The sequence below is a fragment of the Carassius gibelio genome, chromosome B17 (assembly GCF_023724105.1).
Source record: "Carassius gibelio isolate Cgi1373 ecotype wild population from Czech Republic chromosome B17, carGib1.2-hapl.c, whole genome shotgun sequence".
Taxonomy (NCBI): domain Eukaryota; kingdom Metazoa; phylum Chordata; class Actinopteri; order Cypriniformes; family Cyprinidae; genus Carassius; species Carassius gibelio.
The window spans coordinates 17,891,715-17,907,542 of NC_068412.1; the positions used below are offsets into that span (position 1 = coordinate 17,891,715).

The 15,828-nt window shown below is 37.0% G+C and overlaps 1 protein-coding gene across 6 annotated transcripts in view; it reads right to left on the reverse strand.

The window, feature by feature from the left end:
• Window positions 1-8,482, reverse strand: part of LOC127976287 (EH domain-binding protein 1-like) — a 122,875-nt gene extending 114,393 nt beyond the window's left edge. For 2 of the 6 annotated variants that reach the window (XM_052580611.1, XM_052580608.1), the window contains exons 1-2: window positions 8,082-8,478; window positions 6,536-6,998 (exon numbers count right to left, since the gene is read on the reverse strand). In XM_052580611.1, coding sequence (XP_052436571.1) covers window positions 6,536-6,639 — 104 coding nt within the window. In that variant the 5' untranslated portion in view covers window positions 6,640-6,998; window positions 8,082-8,478. Of the gene's footprint in view, window positions 1-6,535; window positions 6,999-8,081 lie in introns of all 6 variants that reach the window. The other 4 variants (XM_052580606.1, XM_052580607.1, XM_052580609.1 and 1 more) reach the window with 4 other exon arrangements.
• Between the last annotated feature and the right edge of the window lie 7,346 nt (window positions 8,483-15,828).

Here is a 15,828-nt window from a genome sequence, read left to right on the forward strand (position 1 = left end):
TGACAAAAGAAAGTGTGTGAATTCAAGTCTGCACTCCATCTCACTAAACACCTTGCCCAGAAGCATTCACTATAGCACAAATGGTCTGTGATGTTTTGTATTTGCTCTAATAAAGTTGCACCAAAATGAAAATTGTTGGCCGAAGGCCGGACAACATGAAACACTGGTCTTTCCGTGGTTTCACCCCCTGAAGTATTTTGGCAATTTTTTTTCATAAAATAAATAACCAAAATGTGTTTTTTACTATTTTGTCTTGCTTTTTTTAAAGAAAAAATAAATTACAAAACAACAATTTAAAAATATTAACTTAAGACTGTACAGATAGCTCCCAGAGCTCATGCAGCAATTAGTGCGTGTATTAGAAAACACAACATTCTTCAGTTTATTTACTAATTGTTTAAGATCATTTCGCGATTTCAATAATCGTACAGTAACCAGCAACAACCACCCCTTCCACTACTCATCAGAGACATGCAATGCAGTACTAAAAAGTCTCTCGCTGTCGGTACTTGTCAGGATTGTGTGTCTTTTTCGGACAGTTTTAAATACTTCCACACTGCAGACATGTTTTCTGCATAAGTGCGCACCTCTTTTGGTCGCACCATGTCATTATTCAGTACAATTTATTTAGTCTTTTAGCTTATTCAGTTGCCGAACATTTGGTGCACCCCTAATCTAAACCCAGTTTAGCATTCTGGATCACATTTGAGCTGAATGGATATGCTGAACCTTGAGCCTACAGACAGAGGAATCAAAGGACTCACATCAGAAAGTGCAAAAGAGTACAACTTAAGAGATCTACTTAAACATGTATCTCTGGTCAATTTCCCTCTATTTCTAAGACACATTCTCTCTCCCCCTCACTTCAATTATCTTCTCCTTTTCTCAACCCCTCTAAACAAAAAAAAACAACAAGAAAACAACAAGAAAACGGCATGAAAAAAGGTGTGGAAGTGAAGAAAGTCTTAAAGTCTTGGGTTTGATTTTTATCTATCTTTCACCTAACGTTTTTAAGCTGAAACTGAAAATATGGAGTGTGCTGTAAGTCACTATGCAATTCTTGTATATACATCCAAGTTCATTCCAGACTCGGTGTCAGTGGGCCCCTGAGTCAAATATAATTCACCAATAAAGATGAGATTCTTGGCAGCCTTGAACTATATGAAGTTAAGTGAAATCCCACATGAAGCGTGCTGGGATTTTAAAGGTCTGAGTTTAGGCTTGGCTGCTGTAGCACTTAAAAGGATTTCACTTCCTCATTCCAGTCAGACTGACCCATGGCACCAGGCCTGAACGCAAAGCAGCTGGCTGCCCCGGCCAATACTCTAAAGCAACCAATCATTACTGCTGCAAAACGAATTAATTAACTAATATTATAAAGCCAGTGTTTCCAAAATTATACAAATATTATCTCGCAAATTGTACACACTTTTAGAGTTAGATGTTTAAACATGGAAAAAAGAACGCCTTTAAGCTTCATGCCTGTAAGTGAATAATGCTCTTTCATCAGCGCCCGCGCCAATCTGACTCTGCATTGGTCCACACATCACCATGCAGACAACAGTCTGTGCATCCAAAACACACATATAATGAGAGGGAAGGAATGTTTGGCCTTTAAGCCAATTAAGAAATAATTAAGAGTTTAGCTCCAAACGATTAATTTGCGTAAAAATGTATTTTCTTTACCAAGAAAGTGTCAAGATGGAAATGTGGAAGTGTCACAACAACAGACTGGTGTGTAAAGCTCTAAGACTTTGATATATCCAGCGTTTAGTTGATCCTGATAAGCAGTCGTCATTTCATTTGTAAACACAAGCTTTCTTCTTTCGTGAGGGGGTTTGACACCACAGCATTTTTGCTTCCAGGCTGAACGTTAAAGAATGCGACACACATGTCTCCAGGAAATCCTGTATAATTCTAAAAATCTGATGACGACTTCGACACTTCTGAAGTGTTTCCTCTCTTGTGTCCTATATGCATCAGACGTTTGGCCAACGGTCCATGGTCGTGACATATGGGGCTGAGACTAGCTCAACCCTAGTGACAATATAAATGTTAAATGTCATTTTAATACATCCTTGCTTAATAAAAGTATGATTTTCTTTAAAAAAATAAAAATCTTTAAATTTTTAAACAGTAGTGAATATTTTAAACATTTTCTTTTCTCCTTGCAATTTTTGAATTACTACTGCATTACATTAATGCAGCAATTCTCCACAGCAATTAAACAACACCATGGCCTTGCTGTAGAGGCGTGGGAATCGGCAGGATTACAAAACAGCACATTACACCAGAGATGCTGAAAGATTCAACTAATAAACCTTTGATGTTGCCAAGGGACAAGAGAACTGCAAAGGCCAACATTCTAGAAGGCACTGAATCAACAGGTGGGGATACCCAATCAGGCCATGGAGTGTCCCGTATCCTAGCATCATGCTTCTGGAACACTGCCCAAGGTGCTGGCTGCAGTCTGACTGGACGTTGCTCCTGCAGTATGTGTCCGGCGGAGCTGTTGTTCTTGGCTTATCTGGCTACACATAAATCATATCACAGGATAGTCTCTGGATATCAGTGATCTAATGATATATGTACACACAAAAACAACACTAGGGAAGTTAATGATTGAAATACTAGAACCCATCTTTCAGCCTGAGGAATCAGAGCTGATGGCCATGCCAAATCTCCTACATGAACCTATTCCATCCACTTTAACATCCACAGAATGCTTTGATTTCATCTTTCATACACCCTACACAACCACATTATCCAAATGGGATCAGAACCAGTGGAGGTGTTATGCTATGTTTAAACTTCAAAAATGATTTTTTTTTTATTCAAATGATTTCTTCATTTGATTGCTGGCTCACACATCCTTTCATTGCTCCCACTAACACATTTTCCTTCTCCCCTGCATTCCAGAACAAATGCTTGTGGTTTTTCTACGTAAAAAGTGAAGAAAAGTGAAGTTTTTACTCAAGCTTAGAGAACTGTTCCCACTTGAGACCAAATGTGGAAAACTTTCCATCAGAACAATGGCACACTGGACAGATGAAGCACAAAGCACAGAGATCACGTAGCAGACACACATGCAAGCAGCTGAGGCACTAACATCTCCCTGGTATAAACGCCTTTGAGCTTTATGCCTGTAAGTGAATAATGCTCTTTCATCAGCGCCCGCGCCAATCTGACTCTGCATTGGTCCACACATCACCATGCAGACAACAGTCTGTGCATCCAAAACACACATATAAGGAGAGGGAAGGAATGTTTGGCCTTTAAGCCAATTAAGAAAATAAGAGTTTGGTTCCAAACGCTATAAATCCATTTTGATTAATTTGCGTACAAATTTATTTTCTTTACCAAGAAAGTCTCAAGATGAAAACCACTATTTTCTGTTTCAAACTTTCACATAGCATTTCAGGTCATAATAACATTATAAAATCTAATCCAGATTTAGATTTTCAAAGATTTATTATAAAATGTTATTATTTTTCCCCCAAAATGCAATAAATCCATTAAATTAATATAAAAGTTATTTTTCCTATTGAAACTGCTGAAAATACACAACATGGTTAATCCACATATGACAGCCTCTGCACTTGGTCAATACTAATCTTATATATAGACACTGGACTAAAAACAAATTAAATCAGTCATCGCTCCCAAAATGAAATCAGTGGGTCATCTTATTAATGTAATAAATTAATTACAGCAATAAAAGAAAATTTAATCATGAAAAACATCACATTAGAAATTCCAAAATTACATTTCCCTTACATTCAACTTCCAAAAGTGCATTCATCTTTGCCGTGTTACATTCATATAGTTGACTTGTGCTATAAACTGTATTAAAAAAAACATAAATGGCATTAATAAAAACACTTACTGACAAGCTATACAATATCACGTTCATAATCTATTTAATTTTCGAATGCGACTCATCTGTGATTATGAACGTGATATTGTATATAGCCTGTCAGTGATCTACAGCTTCTTGTATCTATCTGAAAACATGTCATGGAGATTTACTATTAATCATAGAACCGGCAATACTAACGATATACGCATGACAATCACATGCGATTTATCGTGCAGCCCTAAGTTTGTTTGTTGATCACAAATTACAAAGTAGATGAGGAAAACTAGGATGCTGAGTGTATTCAAAGCACCGCCATTACCGTTTGGGTGCATAAAAATGGTGCACTGTGATTGGTTGAGCGGATATATCACATTCTGCAGAGAAGGGAGAATGGCATTTGTCGCAAATAGCCTGCTTATTCATTCAAGTCTGTTTCTGTTTATTTGTAGTCACAGTAGCCTATATACATCACATTTAGAAATGTTTTTAATTTTTCTATATTTTTATAAAAGCTCCAGAACAAAAAACATAATATTTTTATGACATGGGCTAGGTGGAGCTAAATTTTCAAGACGAGACTTATGACAGATAAAATATGTTACTAAATAAATACACGATTGTAATAGAGAATAAGAAGCTGACATCTGATTTCATCAAGTGGTTGCATTTACCATGTTTAGTTTTTTTTATGGTAACGTTAGTCTTTTGAATCACTTATAAATATTTCTGCCTTGTATGGTGACTGGCCCTGGCACACACTAGCACACCCACTTTTGGCCCGACAGTGGAAACACGGCTAATTAGACACATGCCTCCAGGCCCCAGAAACAATCCTGCCGCACCTGAAGTCCTCAGACTTTGAGCCGAGTAAATATGAGTCACGTTTCCCCTGTGGAGAACTAAACGTTTTGCCAACTGCCATGACTGCAGAACTAAACCTTTTTGGAAATCTACAAGAAACTATAAAATCCAACACTCCTATGGCAATATAGGAGAGAAAACAGATAAAAACTTGAGAAATTGCTGGGTACTTGACCCCAAATACAGCATAATCCACAATCTGACCTTAACATCTAAGCAGCATTCCACTGCGAACATACCTTGCAGCAAGGATGTAACCAAGACTGAGACAAATGTTGAATATTAAAGTCGTGATGCAACGGAAAAAGCCACAGATATTTTCTTTGGTATTCTGATATAAATTCAAAAGAAAGAAGATTATAGAGGTTCTATCCATCAGTTGTTGATTGGATGAAGGTAGATCTGAAAGCAAGTTTGCATCGATGATACAAAAGGGGTTTTTGTGGACAAAATTATTGGAGAAATCTGGTATAAGTCAGCAGAGAAAAGTCTTGTGGTTTCTTCAGAAGAACGAATTATAATATTTTGACTCACACGGGTGAATTGTTCAAAGTAAGGTCAACAATATGCATTTAACAGATCTTTTAAAAAGTAATCCACAGAAAGACTATTCTTTTTCCAAAAAAGTTAAAAGGGGTGACCAAAAAAGCCATTGAGATGGAGGCACCTCATGACCCACATGAGTCTGTTCACTAGAAGTTTAATAAATTACTGTGCAAAATGTAATAAAAAAATATTAAATAATTGGCATGGGTGCAGATCTCCAGTAAAAAGAATATCTTAGTTTATGTTGACTACAAGCATACTGAAATATTTCTATAGCTGAGAGACCTGTAAACCTAGTTTACTGCCATTTATTTAATATTTTTTTAATAACTTAAAAAAATAGAACTTACGCAGAAAACAAAATGTGCATTTAAACACGATAAATGATCTGAATGAGAGGACAACCAAGTGTGTATATAAAACACGTAATTGTTCAAAATAACATGTTTTTTTATATGCTTAATTTTTTTTACATTTTATTTTAGGACACACAGAAAACAGAAAACATAAATCAAAATATCTACCACAAGACACCCATGGTACAGATACAAGTTGAGGAGCACTTTGAAGTGTAGCCATTGCTTGTTCACAGTATATAACAATCCCATTTCCTCCAATAATTCACCTTTATTCTTCTCCCAGAGGGAGAAGGAGAGTTTTCCATAGAACATATTTGCCTGACAAGACTTAGATGAAGATCCATATCGTAAGGACTTCTCTTAAGCCAACATTTAGTAACTGCTTTTCTTACATGCAACTGAAAAATCTTTAAGAGATAACCATCACATTTGTTCAAACGCTCCGTGACTGTGACCCCTAGAAACATAGTGAGAAATGACACATCTATGTTAAAGCCTATTACCCTAGATATTAATTGCCCTCCCCTTCCCCAATATAATAAAATGTGTTTAACATCTCACTACATCCAATTTGATCTACATCTTCTCTGCTGAAATATGGGAAGGAGACCTCAGGCTTCATTGCATCTAATCTCATACAACTCATCATGCACAACTCCTAAACAGAGAAAAGAGAAAATAAACAAACTGATGTAGAAAGTATAGTTGCATAGTCCCAGCCTCTCCCTACACACAGGGACTCCCGGGGAATGGATAAATCCTCATCGTTAGATACGTCACAGGCCAACTCAGCATTCCAAAAACTGGTGCTCATGCTCTCTCTCTCACACACACACACACACACACACACACAAGCTGGGCTGGATATGAGTAGCAGCACGCGCAAGACATGCAAGCAGTGACAACTGACCATTTCTTTGTGCATTCCACCACAAGTTCCTGGTAAGAGGCGACGAACTGGAATTTGGAAGCATGTTTCCCAACACGCTGCAGTCTCTTCCACACTGAAGCCATGGTTTTGTCCTCTTTATAGAGCTGACAGTTTGTTTAGAATACTGTCGCGTTCTGACGCCACCCCCTCACAAATCCTTTCCTTGTAAAAGTTCTCAAAAGTATCCAAAATTGGCTTTTGTGCATTCACTAATGTTTAAGGGGTTTAAAATCAGGTAGAGGAAAGGAAAAAAACACGTAGATCCTTTGCCATCAAAACATTAGTGTGGATGATCGCAGATCAAGCATGATGGCACGACATGTTAAATCCAACGGGGTGATTGACAGCTCTCAAAGATCTCATTCCGTGCAGCAAATCCCTCAAAATAAATGTAAGCAGTGCATGGTAATCCAATATTCCTCATTTCCATGTGTCAATAAACCTACAGAGACAAAGAGGGAGGTGGTTAGATCTTAGTGATAAAGGTTGTTGCACCAAAAGATATCAATTAACTCATCTGTCAATCTTTGATTACCAGATTTTTGCATTCAATATTTGTTAGTTTTAGCTTAATTAATTTACCAATACCACCCCTAAATTAAAGCACTGATGCATACCAGTAACAAAAACTTCCCTATCAGTTAACTGCGCAATGCAATGGAAAGTGATGGTATCAGGAAACCTATTTCATAGGTTTTGTACCTTTTTTATATGATTTTACATTTTTGGTTTTAATCAAAGTTTGCAATGTTGTCATTCACCTTGCAGGAAGCTGGATTGGTTCATGCTTTGTAAAAAACATTTTTTTTACTTATTTTTTTAATCCCTATGGGGGGAAATTATATAAAAAAAAAAAACAAGGCTGATGAAAAAGTGGTGTTGTAGAAAAAGGATGGCATGTCAGATTTTGCATAATGAAATAATGTTTAAAAAAAAAAGGCTGTGAAGAATGTAGTCGTGTGCCAAGCAGTAATATACACTTTTAGCCTTTATTATATTGACAGTTGTGCCAATATTCAGTACAACAGCACGTTGTCTATTGTGTTATTGCAGAAATATCAAGAAAGCTGACAACCAGTTTGTTTGTTTGTTTGTTCCATGCTGTCAGAATTTACATGGTAAGGTAACACGTTAAAAGTTCAAAAGTTATCATGGACTGTCTAAAATAACAACTGTTGCTGTTCAAACATTCACGAGATCACAGTTTTATATTGATGCAAGACTTCTTCAAACAACTTACATACACATACTACAAACTGATAAACTGTCGGTGCTGTCAAACTGACTAAAGAGACTTAAGACAGATATTTTTCCAGTGTTTTATTATATATATATATATATATATATATATATATATATATATATATATATATATATATATATATATATATATTTATAATTACCTGTTTAGCAAGATATCTTAAGAGATTATTAATAATAAATATTGAAACCCCTGCAACTACAGAGACTCTTTCACAGATATTATTCATAACCCTCCTGGTCATGGTCGCATTCCTGTACTCACCGCGTGAATAATGCAGACGCAGTAGCGGCTGAACGCGCCCGATGCGGCGGGAGGCGCGTGGATGCATTCAGTCCGCTAGCGAGCTAAAGAGCCGCTCCGGCTGGAGATTCCCATAGAGCTCCGCTAGCAGCCGATGCTAACCTTAGCCAGGCAGGCTATCCCAGGGTAAATAGCGGCAGCGGAACAGAAATCCCTTGGATACTCAGACGTATAAAAGGCAACGACCAAACTTGAGGAGCTTGAAGCCGAGAAGCAGTGGCGGTTTTTCCGGTCGAAAGGAGGAAATTCCAGCGCTGTTTTCGTATTCACACACAAACTCAACGCATCAAGACTCCATAATTTTCCTCCCCAATCCCACATTCAGTCAAACATCTGTGCGGAGTCGGCAAGAAACGCCCTCACGCGTCTCTCATTGGCTGACGGGCTGCAAATATTTACATATTCATGACACTCTTTAAAGCTTTTGTTGCCAGTGAGAGCTCCTATTGGTCGATAGAGACATCTTTCAGAGATCTTTAACCCGCCTGTGTGAGCAAGCACAGTTCAGTAGGAACTAGTAATGTAAACCGTCTTCTGTGTGTTTAAGTATAAAGTGTATTAATTATGAGTCTTGTGACTCAGAGAAAGAAGAACACTCCAAAATCTGATGGACCGAGGCAATTCATTTATCTGGAATATTTATTATTATGGTAGGACAATCTGTGGATAACTAGAAATGCTGGAACTAAACAAAACTATATTTTAGAACTATGATTATGAAAGAGATATTTTAGAACAAAATATTTGTGATTTAATGATGTCTTAATATCTGATATAATGTAAGTGATAGAAACATGGAGAGAGTTTGTGAAAGAAACACTCTGATTCCACTGCCAGATGGCCAAAAAATATTTTTTTGTGCCTGAATAATCTGAAGAAAAAACACAGGCCATATTCTAACCAGATTAGATTTCATTATTTACATTTAAATGTGAAACGTATTTAATTTTTTTTATTAAACTAAAGTTCTGACCACTGGAAGGAATTGTTTATCAGAAGCCTTTTGATGCCTGCACAGCAGTCTTTGATATTACAGTGAGACATGTGTCAGAAACTCATTTGAAGCTGCCAGCATTCTTGAAAAGGCACATATGTCTGCGAGTATTTGGAGAGAGATGCTCAAACAGATTATATCTGCCACTTCCCCAGCCTCTCGAATCTTATCTTTTGAGTGCGTGAGACAGGTTTCCTCCCTGATGAACGGGTGTGTGTGTATTTTGGAAGATGTGGGTACAGAGGGCAGAGGGGGGTGTGATCTCTTCTCAAAAGCAGTCACGGTGTCTACAAACAGTTGTAACATCATGACTGCAGTGTCACAGTGCCAAGTGCACTTTGAAAGACAGCCAATCAGACACCTTTGCCATGTGTCAGACAATGACTCTGTAGATCAGATCCTGCTTTTTATGGGCTGCCAACACTTTAGGACATGTGTTAGGCAACATTAAACCTCTCAAGCCACTGCTCTGGAAGCTCAGGGGCTGCCAACACCATTTTGTAACAGATAAGATGTTAAAGAAGCTCTGAATTTATCCGTTTTCTTTTTTTTTTTCTATGATAAAACAGGCATTTTGTATGGAAAAAAAAGCAGCCAGTGATTTTACAATGCAATAACAATACATTACTCAAAAAAAAAATTTATTTTCCACGGTTTAATCAATGAAATCTTCACAAAGCCAGATTTGACTTGGTGGGAGACATGAGTCTGCAGTTTGTCTGTGTATCGACTTTACTTTCTCTGTCTTCCTGTGTGTGTCCCAGCGGTAATGTGAGTGCGTTTGCTGGCAGTGAGATAAGCACGCTTACTGTAAGTGAATCACTCCCCTCATGCACTGGCACAGACACATGATGGGCTCAACCGTGGGTGAAGACCAAGAAAGGGAGAACAGTGATGTCACACACAATAGAAGCTTTAGCAAGCTTTCTGCTGCAAGAAACTGTGATGCGCCTCATTATGGCTAATTAAATGCTCTATACTGTTGCTTCTGAACCATATGTGCATCATTATGAGGAAATCAGTGTTCAACCATGAGATTCAGTGTCCTTATAAATAACTAACTCCAGCTGAATGTCCTCAAATAAACACAAGGAAGTGCAGACTGCAACCTCAACATACAAATGATGGTTTATTCAACAATATTTACAGAAGAGTAAAACATCACAAACATTAACAAAGTTGAAAAATGTGAACTCTAGAAGTATAAAGTTAATGCTAAATACTGTGATATTTGACTTTATGGAGGATCACTTAATAGTGATTGTGCATGCAAGGCCATGCCATCCCTAGTAAAAAATATGATGCCTTTATTTCAAACTAAGTATAATTTAAATCTATTAACATATTTACTGGCATATCGCTCAAGAGTTACTGATATAAAAAATTATAATTAAACTTTATTTGGAGTACTACATGTGCACAATGCATGTCTTAATTTTTAGCCTAAGATGTGTTTTAAGGTCACTATTATTGATGAGGGTTATATCATCTTTGATATTAAAAGTCTTTAAATGCAATATAATTAAAGTGTACCTAAAGTATACTTGCAATAGTTCCACTTTAGCACAATCAAATATACTTCAGTACATCTAGCTCCACACAATTAAAGTGCATTAAGTAAAAAAATTAGTTGTTCCAACTGAGCACACTTGAAGTATACCTGTTTAATATACTAAAAGTACAACTGAAAGGTATTATCAAGAACCTAAATATGTACATTTATTCATAGTATACTTTTTGTATGAAATAAGTTTATTTCAAATAGTATATTTATTTTTCACTGTAAGCAAACGTAAAAAAGAAGTAATTACTGACATATTTGTATTCTATTGAATTTTATAGTAATACTAATATTAATAATACATTTCAGAAAATGTTAATTTTATTTTATTAATAGTGCTTTATAAATATTTATTAAAATAAATTATTTTATCTGAATAAGAATAAAGCATTTAGTCATAAATGGATCTGAATAGGCCTTAACACTGGCTAAAGATTCATTTGATTCCTAATGTTTTGCTGTCTGTAAGTAGGTAAGAGTGTGACACCACCTCCTGCTGTTTGGCACTTCAGGTCACACAGGCCTCTTGAGACCGACAAAGGGTTTCCAGCGGTTCCCAGGGGCCAGCAAGGCCTGAAAGGGTTGATCCATCACCGCACCTCTGAGATTTCATGCTGCTGGGTCACCTCTGGAGAGGGACACACAAACCTGTGTGTTAGTTCTTGCTACAGATTACAGTCGAGTTTGTTTGTGATTTCTTGTAGATCTTCTGATTCTGTGGTATATTTTCTCTCTTGTGCTCTAGCGCTGGATAATGGAGAACAGATGGGACTGTTAATTCAATGCAGAAATGGCAGCGTTATCTTTTTTGTGCTCTCTGATGAGAAAGCAACCCAAAATGCTAAGCTGCATGAGTGCTACAATTTTACAGTTTTAATGTCATCATATTACAGATCATCTGTGACTACCAGTGTTAGCAATGAAGATAATGAAGGTTTATGGAAAAGAAGTGAAGATTCGGCATAGATCATGAGTTCTCTGATTTTCTCTTTGGAACACAAAAGGAGATATTATGAAAACAGAGCAGCGTCTTCCATATAATAGAAGTAAATGAGGATCTCGGCAGTTAAGCTCCGAAATGGTTTGTACCAATAATTTATTATATAAAATCTTAATCATTTCATAAAATCATAATCATCTCAATCTTAATCATTTAAAAACTGGCATTCCACTGCATGCATCCATGAATTTATGCAACATGTCAAGTTTGACAATCAGGATAAGGATGATAAAAAAAAAAAAGATGTTATTTTTTTGGGTGATCTATCTTATTAAAATGACCATAAACTGACCTGAGATACAAAAAAACTTACAACAACAAAATGTATACTCAGCAATAAATGTGTAGAAAATCCATCACACACATAGTGTATATAGGCCTACACATACAGTATGCACTCACACACAGCTGCTGAGTCAGACTGCTCTATGGCTGAAATCATAAAGGTCACATTCTAATTGAGTTTGCATAATTTCTGTATGTGCAAAATACATTAACCAGAAAAAAATGGCATAAATTACAAATTTTGAAATGACATGGCAACATGTCTGCAGTTAAACATCTTTATGGGTCATATAGCATCATCCATGCCTTATAAAACCCATATGGAGTCAATGCATGACCCATATAAAACAACTTTCATCTACAGGGTTTCTTGTAATAGTTACACTGCCGTCTGATATCACATTTATCTTCAGCAGTAGTGCGTTCAATCTGTTGGCATTATTTTAGGATGAGAGAGCAAGCTGTTATCTGCCATGAGCAACTCACACACACACTTGCACATATACTCCAGTACTTGCCAACAGCCACACAATGAGCTTTGGCAATTTTCTCTGCCCACAATGCAAAAGTGCAGAAGAATGAAATTCTGGGAAGAAAATTTGAAGAGGAGTGAACAGAGAGTGTGATGTAGTGTTTATAAAGAGACTTTTTACTCTGGAGAGCAGGGATGTAGGCAGGATCTGGCTCTATAGTATTGGAGGGGCTTAAAGGCAAAATTAAAATTATTAGTGGGAATAAAAAAAAAATTTTCTCTCTCGCTCTTTTGCAAGACCACAGCTATTAGCTTACACTATTATTAGTGTACCTATGAACCAGCATCTTTAAAACAGACTCTCTGCTGAAAAACGATGAAGATGAATAACTTTAAAGAGGAGATCAATAAAAATGAAGCAACAGAGAAAAAGCAAAAGAGGGATTTTTACTTATTTATAGGCAGCTGACTTGAGAGGAAAACCAAAAGGGGGGGAGGGCAAAATGATCTTCCTGCTGATTCTGAGTGTAGTTAGGCTCTCATTGCTGGCAGGTGAAATAATAAAGGCGTCTGTGGAACTGCTGGAGGGTCAGAACTTTGGAGTTGGTTAGTTTAAGGGGATAAAATGAACTCCCTACAGCAGGGGAAACGCAGTGTCAGCTTATTCAGTTATATTGGTGTCATATATGGAACAAGTGTCTGACACAGATCCTGAAGGGTGTTTATGGACTTGTAAAGATGCGTGCGTGTGTGTGAGAGAGAGAGAGGAACTCAACACTAAAGTATGAAGAACATGTAAGTGGGGAGAAAGCAGCTACATGTCCACCCACACACACATTCTCTCTTGTGAAGAAAGCTCACTGCCTGAAGCGAATCCACAGAAACTGAAAAACTTCCCATCAGTCACTCTCTTTTTCTTACTCACTTCCTGCTTTACATTTTGGGTTCAGCGTTAAATCAAATGCTAAATCGATTCATAAATGCATTGGCTGCTTCCATCTGAACCACATACTGATTACAAACAGGATTGTCCACATCAAACATGTATTTGTGTTTATGTGCATGTGGTTCAGGTAAACCTTACATAACGGACATAATGTCCCCACAAAGATGGCAACATTCAAAATCCTTGTCCTAGTGGACATTGTTTTAGGTCCCCATGACAATTATACAGAATGATCTTTTAAAGATCTAAAACAGAAAGTTTTGTGTGAGGAGTATGGTTTGGACAAGGGGATAGAAAATACAGTATAAAAAATATCTATTTAGGGCACCCGTAAACAACATATGCAAGAATGTGTGTGTGTGTGTGTGTGTGTGATTAATCTCCTCTTAAAGTAACTAAACTAGCCATAAGCTTACAAAAGTCTTAATTCATGTCAGCTAATTGTTTCATGCCTGTGTAATGTACATTTATCTGCTGTGAAAACACAGTATATATATGTTTTTTATGTGGTAAATTCATTATGCAAAAGTAGCAAACTAAAATACATTTTCAATAATTCAATTGATAGTAATAAAACAAATAAGTAATAAAGTAACTAAATACATGCATACACACAAAAGTATTCTGAACTGTTGTATCTTCCTAAAATATGAGAGATGGACATGAGAGTCGACATCTCACACAAGCTCAGCTGCTAATAGAGTCCATTTGTCTTTGTCTGAATGACTACACAAATCATAAAGCTATAAAAACATTCACTATGAAAGTGGCTGTATTAATTTACAGGAATGCTGGCTGAATATTAACACCCTGTAAGATAACTCTTCAAGGGAATGCCAAGGACAGAGACATTTCCAAGTCCTGTTGAGTTTCCAGTCTGGCCACATGGAAATACTGAGTGACTCCTGCCATTAGAATGAATGCTGCCATTACAGCAGACACACAGAGAGAGAGACTGAGAGAGAGAGAGAGAGAGAGAGAGAAAGTGTGTGCAAATACAGGTCACAGAGGCTGTTACAGAAACTCAGCCTTGCAGACAAAATTATCATACTCAGTGAATAATGAATGCTTTCGGATTTGAGACCCTCCATGCAGGCTTTTGTCATTTTCCATTGGCTTAAGTTAAAGCGACTGTCTTTACCAGGCCATGTGAACATCTGTTACTGTATGTAACAATTAGTGTTATTCAGTAGCTTCTTTTTCCAATGGTCTGCTGTGTCTGAGGAAGAAGGGGCTGATAATTGTATTACACTGAGCAAACAAAGGTCACTCTGGAAGGTTTAATAACTCTGATGAATGTTACTTCCTCTCTTGCTCTTTCCATTTATTGTCATCACTTTAGTCCCGTCTCCATTCACACAGACAATCACATCTGTATCTCTAGAAAATTACTGGAGAAACTATAAATATATTATACTGTGTACAGTATAATGTCCATCTATAATATCTGTAAAGCTGATTTGATATGGGCACCCACCTGAATCACTCAAATGAAATCAGATCACAAACACACTGCGCACGTCAGATAATTATTAAATGTCACACACTTCATTATACATGTCAGAAACATCATGTCAGGTTACTTCAAGCTTTTTTCAAATAGACGTTTCACCATTTTTTAGTATGCATTTACTCTATTTTACCCTGAAATGTCAATACATGAGGATGAATGCAGCTGTCAAACTAATTTTAATCCAGGGTCCTGAGGTGGACACATTGTCCTCTTTAGCACCTTCTCTAGCCGTGCCTGCTCCTCAGATCTCCAGCTGCTGTCTTAACACAAAGAAGACGAGAGACGCATCAGATATGTTCAAAGGAAGTTGAAACACTAGATCTGTTACATAGATATGAGTATATTGGCCATGACTGCATCTTTTTTCAATTGTTTTACCATTGACCATTAAGATTTCTTTCTCCTGCCTTGGAGGAACACTATGTGCACCACAGCAGGTGAGGAGATATCTGTGTCAAAAGAGGGGTATGCATAAAGGTATCATTAGCTTACTATAAAAACAATAGAAGTCAAATGGAAAGTTACCATCATGATAGAAAAGCAAACATGCATGTTTAAAGAAGGATGAAGGCCGAGAATGTAATATCTCCCTGTGGTGGTCTCTGTTATCCTGAGATCCAATTCTCTTAAACACACATTCCTCGAGGGCTCAAGGGCTTATTATGACGAAAATCAGAATTCATAGGTCAATCAAGGGTTTTTTTTTTTTTTATGTTGAAATGCTGCATGTCCCTCTGCAGCAGTTATTCCAGGTAAGTGATACTGTCTCTTTATAACAAACTCTATAACAAAGTTATACCAACCGACTGTTGCTATGCAGTTGCTTAGGTGTTCTTTTAGGGGCCATGAACACAGAAGGAGTCTTAGAAATGTGCACCAATGAATCTAAAAGAACAGAAGGTCGCAAAATACACATGATGCTCTTTCTAAACACAAA